This window comes from Salvelinus fontinalis, chromosome 38, assembly GCF_029448725.1.
Source record: "Salvelinus fontinalis isolate EN_2023a chromosome 38, ASM2944872v1, whole genome shotgun sequence".
NCBI classification, from domain to species: domain Eukaryota; kingdom Metazoa; phylum Chordata; class Actinopteri; order Salmoniformes; family Salmonidae; genus Salvelinus; species Salvelinus fontinalis.
Window position 1 is genome coordinate 10,206,650 of NC_074702.1, and position 19,544 is coordinate 10,226,193.

At 47.8% G+C, this 19,544-nt stretch overlaps 1 protein-coding gene across 3 annotated transcripts in view; it reads right to left on the reverse strand.

Annotated features, from left to right (window-relative positions):
- Positions 1-203: 203 nt before the first annotated feature.
- Positions 204-19,544, reverse strand: part of LOC129837888 (ETS domain-containing transcription factor ERF-like) — a 105,915-nt gene continuing 86,574 nt past the window's right edge. For all 3 annotated transcript variants that reach the window (XM_055904394.1, XM_055904393.1, XM_055904392.1), the window contains 3 exons: positions 6,977-7,092; positions 5,604-6,811; positions 204-5,493 (listed from right to left, as the gene is read on the reverse strand). In XM_055904394.1, the coding sequence (XP_055760369.1) occupies positions 4,885-5,493; positions 5,604-6,811; positions 6,977-6,989 (1,830 nt within the window). In that variant the 5' untranslated portion in view covers positions 6,990-7,092 and the 3' untranslated portion in view covers positions 204-4,884. The remainder of the gene's footprint in view (positions 5,494-5,603; positions 6,812-6,976; positions 7,093-19,544) is intronic.

A 19,544-nucleotide genomic window follows, 5' to 3' on the forward strand; every position in this document is an offset into this window, starting at 1 on the left:
CCTGTCAGTCATGTAATTAGAGAGAGATGAGAGCTGGAGATGTCAGACAGAATATTGATTAGTACTGACTGAGAATCAGAGGTTAATCTGTTGTTGATAAACATGCATGGACTGAAAGTTTCCCATCTGGCACCACAACGCTATTTCATTCATGCATTTCTTTATAAACATCCAGCAGACGTAAACAAACAAACAGACAAGGGTATTTTTAACCAGTTTTAATTAACCCCAATTACAAGTTTGAAAAACAAACACAAAAGAATTAAAGAGAAATTCAATGTTACATCATGGTATTAAATCTCATCTCTGTTTGAGTGTCATATAACCGCATAGAAGGGGAGGGAGACCTTTACACAGTAAAACAATACAAATCTTTTTTTCTTTTAAATGAAACAATCCCCAAAATGAAAAAAATATACAAGACCAAGAGAGAAAGTAACATTGTAAAATAGAAATGACAAGATCAAATCATACGTATCCCCCTCCACCCTCCCTCCCCAATAAAATCCTCCCCCTGCCAACCTCTTCTCTGTCGCCATAACAACCCCTCTCAGAATTAATATTACACTTTTAGTTTATATTACAAATGTTAAAACCACATGAAAGACTGAGGGGGCGGGAGCTGGTAGGGGGTCATAACAGAAGCATGGAGGAGAGGTCTACGTCACTATGACAGTGTGATGTACAGTTCACAACAACCCTAAAGGAGTAGGAACTCAACCATGGACTAATAATGAGAAGGATGGGAGGTAAGTAATCCAACCATAACAATAAGAATAACAATAATAAACAGCAATATTGACATCAGAAAGGAAAAAAACGTTGAGGGTATTTTTAAACTTTGCTAAAGAAATGTTATCCTTCTACACTTTCTCTAAACCTCTCCTGACTGCCGACTCAGACATGAGACCTGGGTATTCGCATCCCACACCATCCTGATAAAAGATCACACTGCAGTTAACAGTCAGGTAGACAGACAATGCTGGCAATAGAGAGAAAGAGGGATGAAGAGTGAAAAATACAAAAGAGAACAAGCAGAATAATGCCCAGTCTGTTGCTTAGATATGATGAGTAGTTTATAAGGCAGCTGTCAGTTTCAATAGACACAGGGTGAGGTGGAGGTGAAGGAGGTGGACAGAGAGTGTGTGTGTGTGGTCAGATATACAACACCACCAGGATGGACAATAACAGCAGTCCGATGATTGTGACTTGCTCAGCCACACACCTGCCAGTCTGGAGGCCTGCCATCCCAGAGGCCCCTGCTAGTTCTTACTAGTTGGTCAAGTCTTTGATTTCCCTGAGCCAATCAGAGGGCTGTTTGGCCCAGTCTCCAGACCTCTAATGCTCCAGGATGTCAAAGCAGCAAAACAGTGCGGGCAGAATGTGTGGGAGGGGTTTGGAAATGTGAGTCTGTGTATGTGTGTGTTTGAGATAGTGGGCAGGGTATTTCAGGTGAAGTCTCACGTCATCTTTCCAGCCTCCATTGTTATCTGTACAGCAATCATTAACCTCAGCCTCCACCAACCTGCTGGGAATATAGCCGATCCAGTCACGATAAGTAAACTGTCCGCTTTAGATAACCGGCCTAACTGGGTGGAGCTGAGAAACGACAGGATTTCTCATCGACTAAAATCCCCAGGTCTGGCTAACCCTGAGCTCATTCACTCCCACTGGGCCCAGAGGTGAGTTGAGGAGAGGTCCATTAGTGAGGTGAGGTCCCCATAGAGGTGCACTATCAAGGTGAGACCAGCCCAGAGGGAGACTGGGGACAGGTGACGGTGGTCAGGTCTTCTACAAGCTGAGGGGGAGTAGCGGACCGTGATGGCAGATAGAATAGGCATGTTTAAAGGACAACTGCTGCATATTCAGTGTACTACAATGCAGTTCTTTCATGATTCTCATTATTTTCATCATTTTGTCTGTCCATCCTGTGTCGTTTGTTGTCCCTTGGTCATAACAAAACATTTGAACTCCTACCCATCCTGTTGTCTCCCTCCCATTAGGAAGTTTACCTGCTAAAACAGGATATTCTCTCCCCTCGCCTACCAGAACGAATCACTTACAAAAACATCATGAATCTGTCATTTCATTAAATGCTTTGTTGTTCTAGTTTTTTATATCAGTTTGGAATTTCATATATAATATATACTGAGCAAAAATATAAACGCAACATGCAACGATTTCAAAGATTTTACTGGGTTACAGTTCATATGAGGAAATCAGTCAATTGAAATACATTTGGTCCTGATCTATGGATTTCACATGACTGGGAATACAGATAAACATCTATTCGTCACAGATACCTTAAAAAAAAGGTAGCATAGAGTTGATCAGGCTGTTCATTGTGGCCTGTGGAATGTTGTTCCACTCCTCTTTAATGGCCGTGCAATGTTGCTGGATCTTGGCGGGAACTGGAACACGCTGTCGAAGACATTGATCCAGAGCATCCCAAACATGCTCAACACGTGACGTCTGGTGAGTATGCAGGCCATGGAAGAACTGAGACATTTTCAGCTTCCAGGAATTGTGTACAGATCCTTGCGACATGGGGCCGTGCATTATGCTGAAACATGAGGGGATGGCAGTGGATGAATGGCACAACAATGGGCCTCAGGATCTCATCACGGTATCTCTGTGTATTCAAATTGCCATCAATAAAATTAAAATGTGTTCGTTTTCCGTAGCTCATGCCTGCCCATAACATAACCCCACCGCCACCATGGGGCACCTCTGTTCACAACATTGACATCAGCAAACTGCTCATCCACACGACGCGATACACGTGGTCTGCGGTTGTGAGGCCGGTTGGACCTGATGCCAAATTCTCTAAAATTACGTTGGAGCGGCTTATGGCAGAGAAATTAACATGAATTCTCTGGTAACACCTCTGGTGGACATTCCTGCAGTCAGCATGCCAATTGCACGCTCCCTCAAAACTTGAGACATCTGTGGCATTGTGTTGTGTGACAGAACTGCACATTTTAGAGTGGCCTTTTATTGACCCCTGCACAAGGTGCACCTGTGTAATGATAATGCTGTTTAATCAGCTTCTTGATATGCCACACCTGTCAGGTGGATGGATTATCTTGGTAAAGGAGAAATGCTCGCTAACAGGGATGTAAACAAATGTGTGCACAAAATTTGAGAGAAACAAGCTTTTTGTGTGTATGGAAAATGTCTGGGATCTTTTACCGCTCATGAAACATGGGACCAACACTTAACATGTTGCATTTATATTTTTGTTCAGTGTATAAATATATAGTTTATATGACTGTGCATATCTCCGTTGGACTTTTTCGCTTTATATATATTTTTTACTAAGACTCTTGTAAAGAGTTTAAAACACGCTATAAAACAAGGCATAGAGAGGCAGTGTGTGTGTGTGTGTGTGTGTGTGTACAGGTGTGCTTGCATATATGGTGTTGTGGGCGGTTTCTGCTGGTTTAGTTAACACTATGAGACTATGGTTGATAGAACAGGAGTAAGGGGTTTGGGTGGAGCTGGTGAACTAGGATTCTGTGCAGGTGGCCCTTGCTTCTGCCCAGCCATGGGATAGACAAGGCTAAGCTAGGATAAGCTAGGCTAAGCTAACAGTTAAAAGATACTGGACCCCTCACTCTCCTTTTCCATAGGAGAGCTCTCTCCCCCTCCCAATGGTCCCCTCACTGTTCCTCTCTGTCATCTAACAACCGAGCCACTGCTCCCTCCCCCCTCCGTTTATCCTCCACCCCATCCCTTCTCTCATTTAGATCATGATCGTTCAGGCATGGTCCACAAAAGCAAGGGAAGGAAGGTGGAGAGAGAGAGAAAAGATTACAGAAAGACAGGAAAGTACAAAAGTGATGACAGAAGTGTTAGAGAGAAATAAAGTGTGTGTTGAAAAGCAGTACCCTTAAGTAGCAGTCCAAGGGCAAAGTTTCCATGTCCCAAAGTCCTGTTCACTGATACCTTTTCACCAGCAGCTGGTGTGTGTGTGTCTGTGGCATCCCTGAGTGGAGTGGCCAGTGTTTCGAGGAGGAGTCTTTGCCAGTTCACCACGACTAGGTCCCACAGCCCCCAATCGGCAGCCCAACTTTCCTGTGTGTCTGTTGTGGGTAAGAAGAGGGGGGATACTATTACACAAATAATAGAGAGAGTCGCACACTATGTATAAACTCCCGGTCATTTAATGGGTAAATCACCAACGTTTCGGCATCACTGTGCCTTCTTCAGGGTCATACTCTTCCACCCATGCTTTCCTCCTCTCGGTCTTCTCTCTCTGTCTCTGTGTGTGTGTTTGATGCAGGTACAGGCACTTGTAGAAGCCCCGTCTTCATCTCTATACAAAAATAAAACGGGAGAAATCTCATCCTCCATGTCTGCAGGGCTGTGGAGCTGGGCTGTCTGAGTTGGGGTCCCCTGAGGAGAAAGACAGACTCGAACCCTAGAGGGGGGGCCAGAAGGCAGGAAAGGTGAGGCAAAAGAGCTGGGTCAGGATATGTGGGGCAGTGGTGGGCTGGAGGCTGGATATGAGGCTGACGGTGGGCTGGACAGGAAACTGGCTTGGGGGTTCCATCCAGACACAAGCAGAGAGTAGCAACCCCTCTGGTTCTTCCCCTGGTTTAAGTCACTGGGCTTGCTTGGACCAAAAGTCCCCTCTCCCCTCTTTTCTTCAACAGTCTCTAAGGGAGGGGTCTCGTTACAGTAGGAGGTAAGGGCTTTGGGAGGAGGGTGTGGACTGCATCAGGGTTTGGAGTTTGATTAGGCCCAGGTTTGGTTTGAGTTAGGAGAGAACTGTCTGTCAGAGAGGCAGGAGGACTACAGGAGTCATTTACACTGTCCTAAACCACCACTGTCTGCTAGCATTAGTGTTTGTATGTATCCCTATGTGTGTGTGGATCAGCATCAGCAGTCCTTGTTCTCCAGTGACAGTTGGGCGGTGGCCTGGTGCAGGTCCTGGTTCACCCCCCTCTGAGCCGACAGGAGGGAACACTCATACCCCCCCAGGGCTGGGGGACTGGGGGCGCTGCCAGCCCCGTTCTCCTGCATCCCTCCATTCCTCTCCGTCTCTCTTTCCCTCTCCTTCTCCCCTCTTACTTTCTTGTCATCCTGCTCTTCCATGGCTTCCATTCGTTGGTCTTCGCTCCAGCGCCGTTTGAAGCGCAGCTTGAGGGGAATGCACTTGGTCTGCCCCTGGGTGGGGGACTGGGGAGGGGGGGTGTCGCCTGGCTCGGCCGGCTCACTCTTCAGGGTGGGAGGTCCGCGGTGGTGGTGGGAGGTGAAGAAGGGCAGCAGGCCTGGAGGAGGGGGCGCGGGGGCCTTGAAGACATCCTCATCCAGGTCCTCATCGTGGGGGTGGGGGTGGGAGGACGTCCCGTTGGGGTGGTGGGGGTGAGGCCGGGGGTGTCGGGGGGAGAAGAGGTCGTACTCGTCGCCCCGGTCGTCAGGGTCTTCATCGCTGATGTCAGTCACCTCCACCTCCTCTTCTGACTCAATGTCTGAGATGGGCTCCACCTACAGAGAGACAGAGTGTCGATATCACAGTCAAAAACATTTAGCCTTCAGGATCCTCAACACATACAGTCAAACAGTTCAAAGGGACTATGTCCCCTTGTGGGTCTCACCTTGATCTTGGGCAGCCCAGTGCTGTTGAGGGAGCCGGTGGAGGAGGAGTTGGAGATGAGTCCTGACCCGCCGGCTGAGCTCAGGTCACTGCCGAAGGACAGGGAGGACCCCAGACCGGAGGACGACAGGGACCCTGAGCCCGAGGACAGTGAGCTCTGCCTGGGGTGGTGGCCCTGGCTACCGTCCCTCTGCTTCCGGCCCAATGGAGGGGGCTGCAGCTTGAACTTGAAGGGTGAGAGGTTAGGCGGCTCCTCACTCAGGTGCAGTGGGTGGTGGATGGGGTGGGGGTGGGAATGGGAATGGGCCGAGTGAGGGTGGGGGTGGGCTGAGTGCGGGTGAGGGTGGGCTGAGTGAGGGTGAGGAGAGTGTGATTGGGACAGGGGTGATGGGTGTCGATGACTATTCAGACCTGAGCGTTCTCCTCTTTCTCTCTCTCCTCCCCCCCTCTCTCCTCCTCTCTCTGCTCCCCCCCTCTCGCCCAGTTCTCTCTTGTCTTGGGCGAGGCGGTGTGGCTGAGGAATGATGACGTTGGGGTAGTGGAGGAAGGCTCTGGGGCTGAGGTGGTAGTTGTAGACACTCTGGTGGTGGGCCTGCAGGTAGCGCTTCATTTCCTCAGGGTTGAAGGAGAAGTGGGAGCCCAGCATGGGGGAGAGGGAGGGGGACGGAGTGTAGGGCAGGTGGGAGGAGGGCGTCAAGGACAGGGCTGGGGACAGAGGTGGGGCTAAGAGCCCTGCACCCCCAGGGCCGGGCAGGGGGGACACGGGGAAGGGGGACAGGTTGTCGGGGTGGACCCTGTGTCCCAGGGGGCCGCGGGAGCCTGGGTGGGCGTTGGGGTTCCCTGCTCCGCCATACATCCTGAACAGAGACTCATGGGACAAACGGGGGTGGATCATACTCCTGTACCCTCCTCCCCCTGGGCCTCCTCCTCCTCCCCCTGGGCCTCCTCCTCCACTCAGCCCTCTCTCTCCCCCCCTCTCCTCCCCTCCTACCCCGTTGCCGTCCTCAATTTCAGAGTTGACGGAGGTCCCATCGCTGCAGTCGCTGACCGAGCCGCGAGCCATGCGCCGAGCCACGGCGCTGAACACGCCCCCGGGGCTACGCAGGTCCTCATTGGGCGAAAGCATGTCGGACGGCGTGGAGGGTGGGAAGCGGAAATGAGTTCCGGCTGCGGAAGGCAAAGGTGGAGCACTCTGAGGAACACCACTACCTGTTAGAGAACAGGAGAGAGAGGGAAGAGAGGATGAGAAAGGAGAGATACAATGATGATGGGAGTAATATTCACTCTAAGTAATGATATGGATTAGCACAGTCAGTGTTTAAGGATTTAGTGATGTCTGTGACACACACACAACACCCACACAGTGAGCGCTACCTGTGGAGCCCATGTCTATGAAAGGGTAGTTGACCAGGACCAGTTTGTTGAAGTTGAACTTGTAGGTGAACCTCTTCCCTTTGGTCTTGTGGAGGATTCTCTTGTTGTAGTAATACCTGGTGGGGAAACAGACCAATATGGGGTCACACACAGACCTTTAGGTCTCATTACTACCTGTAGCATGCTTCTCAATGGCAACACACACAGTCATACAGGAACTCTTCAAATGGTACCACACACAGTCATACAGGAACTCTTCAAATGGTACCACACACAGTCATACAGGAACTCTTCAAATGGTACCACACACAGTCATACAGGAACTCCTCAAATGGTACCACACACAGTCATACAGGAACTCCTCAAATGGTACCACACACAGTCATACAGGAACTCTTCAAATGGTACCACACACAGTCATACAGGAACTCTTCAAATGGTACCACACACAGTCATACAGGAACTCTTCAAATGGTACCACACACAGTCATACAGGAACTCTTCAAATGGTACCACACGCAGGCATACAGGAACTCTTCAAATGGTACCACACGCAGTCATACAGGAACTCTTCAAATGATACCACACACAGTCATACAGGAACTCTTCAAATGGTACCACACACAGTCATACAGGAACTCTTCAAATGGTACCACACGCAGGCATACAGGAACTCTTCAAATGGTACCACACGCAGTCATACAGGAACTCTTCAAATGGTACCACACGCAGTCATACAGGAACTCTTCAAATGGTACCACACACAGTCATACAGGAACTCTTCAAATGGTACCACACACAGTCATACAGGAACTCTTCAAATGGTACCACACACAGTCATACAGGAACTCTTCAAATGGTACCACACACAGTCATACAGGAACTCTTCAAATGGTACCACACACAGTCATACAGGAACTCTTCAAATGGTACCACACACAGTCATACAGGAACTCTTCAAATGGTACCACACACAGTCATACAGGAACTCCTCAAATGGTACCACACACAGTCATACAGGAACTCTTCAAATGGTACCACACACAGTCATACAGGAACTCTTCAAATGGTACCACACACAGTCATACAGGAACTCTTCAAATGGTACCACACACAGTCATACAGGAACTCTTCAAATGGTACCACACACGGGGAAGTGATTTATTTTCAATAAACCCAGGTGTGTCATGTCCCTCCACACACAGATAGTGAACGGTCTTATTAACTAGTATTGTGTGACGTCCACTCAAAGTAGCCTGTGTGTGTGTGTGTGTGTGTGTGTGTGTGTGTGTGTGTGTGTGTGTGTGTGTGTGTGTGTGTGTGTGTGTGTGTGTGTGTGTGTGTGCGTGTGCGTGTGCGTATCGGCATCTGACCAAATCAGAGGCACAGTAGTTTAGTCAGGGCTTTTCTAGACCAACTGGTCACACACTCCCCTGTCCCTCTGTTAGCCCAGCCCTAGTTCTTCTCTTTAAATACCATTTGTCTAAACCCACCAATAATACAGCCATGCTTGATCTGTTTATGTAATGGTCATTCTCTCTCGCTCTCCCATGGCGGGCGACCGGGTGGCTGTAAGTCTCCATCTATATTAACCTTTGACCTGTTATACAACATCTTTCCTTTTTCTTCTTCCATCTCACATCCCTTCATATAACCCCACAGCCCCTCACCAACCTAACACTGCTCTGACTAACCCCACAGCCCCTCACCAACCTAACACTGCTCTGATTAACCCCACAGCCCCTCACCAACCTAACACTGCTCTGATTAACCCCACAGCCCCTCACCAACCTAACACTGCTCTGACTAACCCCACAGCCCCTCACCAACCTAACACTGCTCTGACTAACCCCACAGCCCCTCACCAACCTAACACTGCTCTGACTAACCCCACAGCCCCTCACCAACCTAACACTGCTCTGACTAACCCCACAGCCCCTCACCAACCTAACACTGCTCTGACTAACCCCACAGCCCCTCACCAACCTAACACTGCTCTGACTAACCCCACAGCCCCTCACCAACCTAACACTGCTCTGACTAACTGACTGTGTATGTGTGTAGAGAGAGAGAGAGATAAGAGGTTAGGACTGCTGGTAATACAGTACGATTAGTGGTGTTCCACTACTGGTGACTGACTGCATGGGTCTGGGACAGTCAGCCAGAGTAGCTGTCATTATCTCCTACGGCTGTTATTTAACCTGGAGCCTCCCACTCTTATTATGCTAATGACAGACTTGTGATGTCTGTGTATGGAGGCAGACTAGCTCTTTTTCTGTCTCCCCCTCCCTCCATCACACTGGATCTGATTCTCTCTCCTTCCTTCCCATCGCTCCATCACACTGGATCTGATTCTCTCTCTCCCCTTCCTTCCCATCGCTCCATCACACTGGATCTGATTCTCTCTCTCCCCCTCCCTCTGTATCGCATTCCCTTCTTCCAACCTTCCCCCTTTAACATCATCCACCGGTTTATCCCTCTTCCCTCCCTCTTTCCCTGGGGGCGATGGAGACGGAGCGGGAGACAGGACAAGCCTGCTCTGTTGAAAACATTGTTTAGGTCAGGCAGCGTCCCAGCAGTATGTCTCTCCATCTCTGACAGAGGAGAGGCACATGGTCCTACACAACTCTACCCTCTCTCTCTATATCCTCCCCTCCCTCTCTTCACGTAGTCAGAGTAAGGGAGCACTTTGAAGAGCATTTGAACTCACTTCAAAAGAGAACAAAGATTCTTTGAGGGTCTGTGTTTAGCTGCCCCCCCCAGCCCTGACACACTCCACACACACACACAAGGGTGCACACACACACACACACACACCTAAAAACCTTTATCTGCTCATAATCAGATGTAACAATAACCATGTGGATTTAGACTTAGTGAGAGACTTCCAGGAAAATATGCAATGGGTTTAGGGGTGCGCTATTTGTTGTATGTGTGTGAGATTGTGTGTATACCGTATGTGTGTGATATTGTGTGTATACGGTATGTGTGTGAGATTGTGTGTATACCGTATGTGTGTGAGATTGTGAGTACACAGTATGTGTGTGAGATTGTGTGTATACCGTATGTGTGTGAGATTGTGTGTATACGGTATGTGTGTGAGATTGTGAGTATACGGTATGTGTGTGAGATTGTGTGTATACCGTATGTGTGTGAGATTGTGAGTATACGGTATGTGTGTGAGATTGTGTGTATACCGTATGTGTGTGTGAGATTGTGTGTATACCGTATGTGTGTGAGATTGTGAGTATACGGTATGTGTGTGAGATTGTGTGTATACCGTATGTGTGTGAGATTGTGAGTATACGGTATGTGTGTGAGATTGTGTGTATACCGTATGTGTGTGAGATTGTGTGTATACCGTATGTGTGTGAGATTGCAGGACAGGGATTACACCCACGATTACAAACAACTAAACTGGCTGATCAGACAAAATAGAGAAGTAGGCATACATCAAAGAGAGAGAGTGATGAGAGAGCATGAGATGAGAGAAAGAAAGAGGGAGGGAGAACAGAGGGATGGGTTATTTCCTGGAAAAGTTTATCAAGACAGTGCTGTGGAATTCCCAGAGTTGATGGAGAGAGGAGAGAGGACAGAGGGATCAGATATGAGAGGAGAAGAGAGGACAGAGGGATCAGAGGAGAAGAGAGGACAGAAGGTTTAGAGATGAGAAGAGAGGACAGAGGGATCAGAGATGAGAAGAGAGGACAGAGGGATCAGATATGAGAGGAGAAGAGGACAGAGGGATCAGAGGAGAAGAGAGGACAGAGGGATCAGAGATGAGAAGAGAGGACAGAGGGATCAGAGATGAGAGAAGAGAGGACAGAGGGATCAGAGATGAGAGAAGAGAGGACAGAGGGATCAGAGATGAGAGAAGAGAGGACAGAGGGATCAGAGATGAGAGAAGAGAGGACAGAGGGATCAGAGATGAGAGAAGAGAGGACAGAGGGATCAGAGATGAGAGAAGAGAGGACATAGGGATCAGAGGAGAGAGGACAGAGGGATCAGAGATGAGAAGAGAGGACAGAGGGATCAGAGATGAGAGAAGAGAGGACAGAGGGATCAGAGATGAGAAGAGAGGACAGAGGGATCACAGATGAGAAGAGAGGACAGAGGGATCACAGATGAGAAGAGAGGACAGAGGGATCAGAGGAGAAGAGAGGACAGAAGGATCAGAGATGAGAAGAGAGGACAGAGGGATCAGAGATGAGAGAAGAGAGGACAGAGGGATCAGAGATGAGAGGAGAAGAAAGGACAGAGGGATCAGAGATGAGAGAAGAGAGGACAGAGGGATCAGATATGAGAGAAGAACAGAGGACAGAGGGATCAGAGATGAGAGAGGACAGATGAGAGGTAGAGAAAGTAGGGAATATTTCAATCCTCTTAACAGTGACCCTGGTCTAATCTTTCTAGCCATGTAGCTGCCCTGTCTATTGGAACACAGCTAGTCTCGTCATACTGTCAAAATCAAAGCAATATGGCTGCTTGGTACAGAGTCATCTGTTCTCCAGAGTACCATAGCAGTTCTCTCTACACACACACCATCTATTGTCATGTAGCAGCTCTCTCTACACACACACACACCATCTATTGTCATATAACTGGTCTCTATATATATATACATTGCTCAAAAAAATAAAGGGAACACTAAAATAACACATCCTAGATCTGAATGAATGAAATATTCTTAATGAATACTTTTTTCTTTACATAGTTGAATGTGCTGACAACAAAATCACACAAAAATGATCAATGGAAATCAAATTTATCAACCCATGGAGGTCTGGATTTGGAGTCACACTCAAAATTAAAGTGGAAAACCACACTAGAGGCTGATCCAACTTTGATGTAATGTCCTTAAAACAAGTCAAAATGAGGCTCAGTAGTGTGTGTGGCCTCCACGTGCCTGTATGACCTCCCTACAACGCCTGGGCATGCTCCTGATGAGGTGGTGGATGGTCTCCTGAGGGACCTCCTCCCAGACCTGGACTAAAGCATCCGCCAACTCCTGGACAGTCTGTGGTGCAACGTGGCGTTGGTGGATGGAGCGAGACATGATGTCCCAGATGTGCTCAATTGGATTCAGGTCTGGGGAACGGGCGGGCCAGTCCACAGCATCAATGCCTTCCTCTTGCAGGAACGGCTGACACACTCCAGCCACATGAGGTCTAGCATTGTCTTGCATTAGGAGGAACCCAGGGCCAACCGCACCAGCATATGGTCTCACAAGGGGTCTGAGGATCTCATCTTGGTACCTAATGGCAGTCAGGCTACCTCTGGCGAGCACATGGAGGGCTGTGCGGCCCCCCAAAGAAATGCCACCCCACACCATGACTGACCCACCACCAAACCGGTCATGCTGGAGGATGTTGCAGGCAGCAGAACGTTCTCCAGACTCTGTCACGTCTGTCACATGTGCTCAGTGTGAACCTGCTTTCATCTGTGAAGAGCACAGGGCGCCAGTGGCGAATTTGCCAATCTCGGTGTTCTCTGGCAAATGCCAAATGTCCTGCACGGTGTTGGGCTGTAAGCACAACCCCCACCTGTGGACGTCGGGCCCTCATACCACCCTCATGGAGTCTGTTTCTGACCGTTTGAGCAGACACATGCACATTTGTGGCCTGCTGGAGGTCATTTTACAGGGCTCTGGCAGTGCTCCTCCTGCTCCTCCTTGCACTGATTCCAAGATGGCGTAGCAGTGTAGACGTGTTTGTTTAGTCCTCTCGTGTACGTTTGTATTTTTCGTATTTCTTGTATATATTTAAAAAAAATGTATCTCTTTTCGATTTTTAATTCGATTATACCTTCCGGTAACCTACCTCACCCAATGTGATACGGAATCGCTATTATTTTTTAACTTTGGAACACATTCAAGAACCCCCAGTAGCTAACCAGCTAATCAGCTACAAGCTATTTAGTCATGTTTAGCCGCTGCTAGCAGCTTTTACCTTCTGCACAGACACCAGCCCTGTTATTAGCCTGGATATTACTCACCAATTTACCAGCATCGGACTGTCTCTCGACAACAACGCCGGATTCCTGCCGTAATCCCTGAGCCACTACTTCTGATCCTCACAGCTAGCTTGCAGCTAGCGCAGCTAGCGCCACTGCCACGAAGCTGGCACCAGTTAGCAAACACAATTCTAAATTACAACCTCTCTTTCGCCATCGCCATCCGGCTTGGATTCTCTGTCGACACGACCACGTCTGGTCTGCAGACGAATACCCCATCCGCTGTGCCCTCAACCGGCCTCCGTCTGAGCAGACCCCCTCCGTCTGAGCAGACCACCCCCCGGGCTACTAACTTTAAACGCCGCGTGCTAGCTTAGTGGCGGCTTCCCTGCTCCATCTACGGCTGCCCCCTGGACACTATGATCACTTGGCTACATAGCTGATGCCTGCCGGACTGTCCATTCATTCACGGTACTCCATTCTGTTTATTTGTGTCTTATCTGTCGGCTCTGTGTTTTAACTCAGGCTCTGTGTGTAGTTAATCCGACCCTCTCTGCCTAGTCGTCGCCATTTTTACCTGCTGTTGCTGTGTTAGCTGACTAGCTGCTGTTATCTCACCTGCTGTTTTAGCTAGCTCTCCCAATCAAGACCTGCAATCACTTTATGCCTTACTGTATGTCTCTCTCAAATATCAATATGCCTTGTATACTGTTGATCAGGCTAGTTATCATTGTTTTGGTTTGCAATGGACCCCGTAGTTCCACTCTCCGTACCTCTGATACCTCCTCTGTCCCACCTCCCACACATGCGGTGACCTCACCCATTGAGACCAGCATGTCCAGAGATACAACCTCTCTTATCATCACCCAGTGCCTGGGCTTGCCTCCGCTGTACCCGTGCCCCACCATACCCCCGTCTGCACATTATGCCCAGAATCTATTCTACCACGCCCATAAATCTGCTCCTTTTATTCCTTGTCCCCAACGCTCTAGGCGACCAGTTTTGATAGCCTTTAGCAGCACCCTCATCCTACTACTCCTCTGTTCCTCGGGTGATGTGGAGGTAAACCCAGGCCCTGCATGTCCCCAGGCACCCTCATTTGTTGACTTCTGTGATCGAAAAAGCCTTGGCCTCATGCATGTCAACATCAGAAGCCTCCTCCCTAAGTTTGTCTTACTCACCGCTTTAGCACACTCTGCCAACCCTGATGTCCTTGCCGTGTCTGAATCCTGGCTTAGGAAGGCCACCAAAAATTCTGAGATTTCCATACCCAACTATAACACTTTCCGTCAAGATAGAACTGCCAAAGGGGGAGGAGTTGCAATCTACTGCAGAGATAGCCTGCAAAGTTCTGTCATACTTTCCAGGTCTATGCCCAAACAGTTCGAACTTCTAATTTCAAAAATTAATCTCTCCAGAAATAAGTCTCTCACTGTTGCCGCCTGCTACCGACCCCCCTCAGCTCCCAGCTGTGCCCTGGACACCATCTGTGAATTGATCGCTCCCCATCTAGATTCAGAGTTTGTTCTGTTAGGTGACCTAAACTGGGATATGCTTAACACCCCGGCAGTCCTACAATCTAAGCTACATGCCCTCAATCTCACACAAATCATCAAGGAACCCACCAGGTACAACCCTAAATCCGTAAACATGGGCACCCTAATAGACATTATCCTGACCAACTTGCCCTCCAAATACACCTCTGCTGTCTTCAAGATCAAGATCTCAGCGATCACTGCCTCATTGCCTGTATCCGCTATTCTGGTCCGCGGTCAAACGACCACCCCTCATCACTGTCAAACGCTCCCTAAAACACTTCTGCGAGCAGGCCTTTCTAATCGACCTGGCCCGGGTACCCTGGAAGGATATTGACCTCATCCCGTCAGTTGAGGATGCTTGGTCATTCTTTAAAAGTTACTTCCTCACCATATTAGACAAGCATGCTCCGTTCAAAAAATGCAGAACTAAGAACAGATATAGCCCTTGGTTCACTCCAGACCTGACTGCCCTCGACCAGCACAAAAACATCCTGTGGCGAACTGCAATAGCATCGAAGAGCCCCCGCGATATGCAACTGTTCAGGGAAGTCAGGAACCAATACACGCAGTCAGTCAGGAAAGCAAAGGCCAGCTTTTTCAAGCAGAAATTTGCATCCTGTAGCTCTAACTCCAAAAAGTTCTGGGATACTGTAAAGTCCATGGAGAACAAGAGCACCTCCTCCCAGCTGCCCACTGCACTGAGGCTAGGTAACACGGTCACCACCGATAAATCCGTGATAATCGAAAACTTCAACAAGCATTTCTCAATGGCTGGCCATGCCTTCCTCCTGGCGACTCCAACCTTGGCCAACAGCCCCGCCCCCCCCGCTGCTACTCGCCCAAGCCTCCCCAGCTTCTCCTTTACCCAAATCCAGATAGCAGAGCTGGAAAACCTGGACCCATACAAATCAGCTGGGCTTGACAATCTGGACCCCCTATTTCTGAAACTGTCCGCCGCCATTGTCGCACCCCCTATTACCAGCCTGTTCAACCTCTTCTTCGTATCATCTGAGATCCCCAAGGATTGGAAAGCTGCCGCGGTCATCCTCCTCTTCAAAGGGGGAGACACCCTGGACTCAAACTGTTACAGACCTATATCCATCCTGCCCTGCCTATCTAAGGTCTTTGAAAGCCAAGTCAACAAACAGATCACTGACCATCTCGAATCCCACCGTACCTTCTCCGCTGTGCCATCCGGTTTCCGAGCCGGTCACGGGTGCACCTCAGCCACGCTCAAGGTACTAAACGATATCATAACCGCCATCGATAAAAGACAGTACTGTGCAGCAGTGTTCATCGACCTGGCCAAGGCTTTCGACTCTGTCAATCACCATATTCTTATCGGCAGACTCAGTAACCTCGGTTTTTCTAATGACTGCCTTGCCTGGTTCACCAACTACTTTGCAGACAGAGTTCAGTGTGTCAAATCGGAGGGCATATTGTCCGGTCCTCTGGCAGTCTCTATAGGGGTACCACAGGGTTCAATTCTCGGGCCGACTCTTTTCTCTGTATAAATCAATGATGTTGCTCTTGCTGCGGGCGATTCCCTGATCCACCTCTACGCAGACGACACCATTCTGTATACTTCTGGCCCTTCCTTGGACACTGTGCTATCTAACCTCCAAACGAGCTTCAATGCCATACAACACTCCTTCCGTGGCCTCCAACTGCTCTTAAACGCTAGTAAAACCAAATGCATGCTTTTCAACCGTTCGCTGCCTGCACCCGCACGCCCGACTAGCATCACCACCCTGGACGGTTCCGACCTAGAATATGTGGACATCTATAAGTACCTAGGTGTCTGGCTAGACTGCAAACTCTCCTTCCAGACTCATATCAAACATCTCCAATCCAAAATCAAATCTAGAGTCGGCTTTCTATTTCGCAACAAAGCCTCCTTCACTCACGCCGCCAAACTTACCCTAGTAAAACTGACTATCCTACCGATCCTCGACTTCGGCGATGTCATCTACAAAATAGCTTCCAATACTCTACTCAGCAAACTGGATGCAGTTTATCACAGTGCCATCCATTTTGTTACTAAAGCACCTTATACGACCCACCACTGCGACCTGTATGCCCTAGTCGGCTGGCCCTCGTAACATGTTCGTCGTTAGACCCACTGGCTCCAGGTCATCTACAAGGCTATGCTAGGTAAAGTGCCGCCTTATCTCAGTTCACTGGTCACGATGGCTACACCCACCCGTAGCACGCGCTCCAGCAGGTGTATCTCACTGATCATCCCTAAAGCCAAAACCTAATTTGGACGCCTTTCCTTCCAGTTCTCTGCTGCCTGCGACTGGAACGAATTGCAAAAATCTCTGAAGTTGGAGACTTATATCTCCCTCAACAACTTTAAACATCTGCTATCCGAGCAGCTAACCGATCGCTGCAGCTGTACATAGTCCATCGGTATATAGCCCACCCAATTTACCTACCTCACCCCCATACTGCTTTATTTATTTACTTTTCTGCTCTTTTGCAGAAAAGATACACCAGAATCTCTACTTGCACATGATCATCTGATGATTTATCACTCCAGTGTTAATCTGCTAAATTGTAATTATTCGATTTATTGCCTACCTCCTCATGCCTTTTGCACACATTGTATATAGATTCTCTTTTTTTCTACCATGTTATTGACTTGTTTATTGTTTACTCCATGTGTAACTGTGTTGTTGTCTGTTCACACTGCTATGTTCTATCTTGGCCAGGTCGCAGTTGCAAATGAGAACTTGTTCTCAACTAGCCTACCTGGTTAAATAAAGGTGAAATAAATAAATACATTTTTTAAAAGGCGGAGGTAGAGGTCCTGCTGCTGGGTTGTTGCCCTCCTACGGCCTCCTCCACGTCTCCTGATGTACTGGCCTGTCTCCTGGTAGCGCCTCCATGCTCTGGACATTACGCTGACAGACACAGCAAACCTTCTTGCCACAGCTGTGCCATCCTGGATGAGCTGCACTACCTGAGCCACTTGTGTGGGTTGTAGACTCCGTCTCATGCTACCACTAGAGTGAAAGCACCGCCAGCATTCAAAAGTGACCAAAACATCAGCCAGGAAGCATGGGAACTGAGAAGTGGTCTGTGGTCACCACCTGCAGAACCACTCCTTTATTGGGGGTGTCTTGCTAATTGCCTATAATTTCCACCTTTTGTCTATTCCATTTGCACAACAGCATGTGACATTTATTGTCAATCAGTGTTGCTTTTTAAGGGTACAGTTTGATTTCACAGAAGTGTGATTGACTTGGAGTTACATTGTCTTGTTTAAGTGTTCCCTTTATTTTTTTGAGCAGTGTATATACACACACACACCATCTATTGTCATATAACTGGTCTCTATATACACACACCATCTATTGTCATATAACTGGTCTCTATATACACACACAGCATATAGTGTCAAATAACTGCTCTCTCTACACACGCAATATATTGTAATATAGCTGCTCTCTCTACACACACACACCATATAGTGTCATATAGCTGCTCTCTCTACACACACCATATATTGTCATATAGCTGCTTTCTCTACACACACACCATATATTGTCATATAGTTGCTCTTTACACACACACATCATCTATTGTCATACAGCTGCTCTCTATATACACACACCATCTATTGTCATATAGCTGCTCTCTCTACACACACACCATATATTGTCAAATAGCTGCTCTCTCTACACACACCATATATTGTCATATAGCTGCTCTCTCTACACACACCATGTATTGTCATATAGCTGCTCTCTCTACACACACCATATATTGTCATATAGCTGCTCTCTCTACACACACCATATATTGTCATATAGCTGCTTTCTCTACACACACACCATATATTGTCATATAGTTGCTCTTTACACACACACATCATCTATTGTCATACAGCTGCTCTCTATACACACACACCATCTATTGTCATATAGCTGCTCTCTCTACACACACACCATATATTGTCAAATAGCTGCTCTCTCTACACACACCATATATTGTCATATAGCTGCTCTCTCTACACACACCATATATTGTCATATAGCTGCTCTCTCTGCACACACCATATATTGTCATATAGCTGCTCTCTCTACACACACCATATGTTGTCATATAGCTGCTTTCTCTACACACACACCATATATTGTCATATAGTTGCTCTTTACACACACACATCATCTATTGTCATACAGCTGCTCTCTATATACACACACCATCTATTGTCATATAGCTGCTCTCTCTACACACACACCATATATTGTCAAATAGCTGCTCTCTCTACACACACCATATATTGTCATATAGCTGCTCTCTCTACACACACCATATATTGTCATATAGCTGCTCTCTCTATACACACCATATATTGTCATATAGCTGCTTTCTCTACACACACACCATATATTGTCATATAGTTGCTCTTTACACACACACATCATCTATTGTCATATAGCTGCTCTCTCTACACACACACACACCATATATTGTCATATAGCTGCTCTCTCTACACACACCATATATTGTCATATAGCTGCTCTCTCTACACACACCATATATTGTCATATAGCTGCTCTCTCTACACACACCATATATTTTCATATAGCTGCTCTCTCTACACACACCATATATTGTCATATAGCTGCTTTCTCTACACACACACCATATGTGTGTGTGTGTGTGTGTGTGTGTGTGTGTGTGTGTGTGTGTGTGTGTGTGTGTGTGTGTGTGTGTGTGTGTGTGTGTGTAGAGAGAGCAGCTATATGACAATAGATGGTGTGTGTGTAGAGAGAGCAGCTATATGACAATAGATGGTGTGTGTATATAGAGAGCAGCTGTATGACAATAGATGATGTGTGTGTGTAAAGAGCAACTATATGACAATTCATATAGTTGCTCTTTACACACACACATCATCTATTGTCATACAGCTGCTCTCTATATACACACACAATCTATTGTCATATAGCTGCTCTCTCTACACACACCGTCTATTGTCATATTGCTGCTCTCTGGCTCCCTCTCTCTCCACACAGACAGGCACAGACACACACATTGTAGTGCAGTAACTAGGCACTGACTAA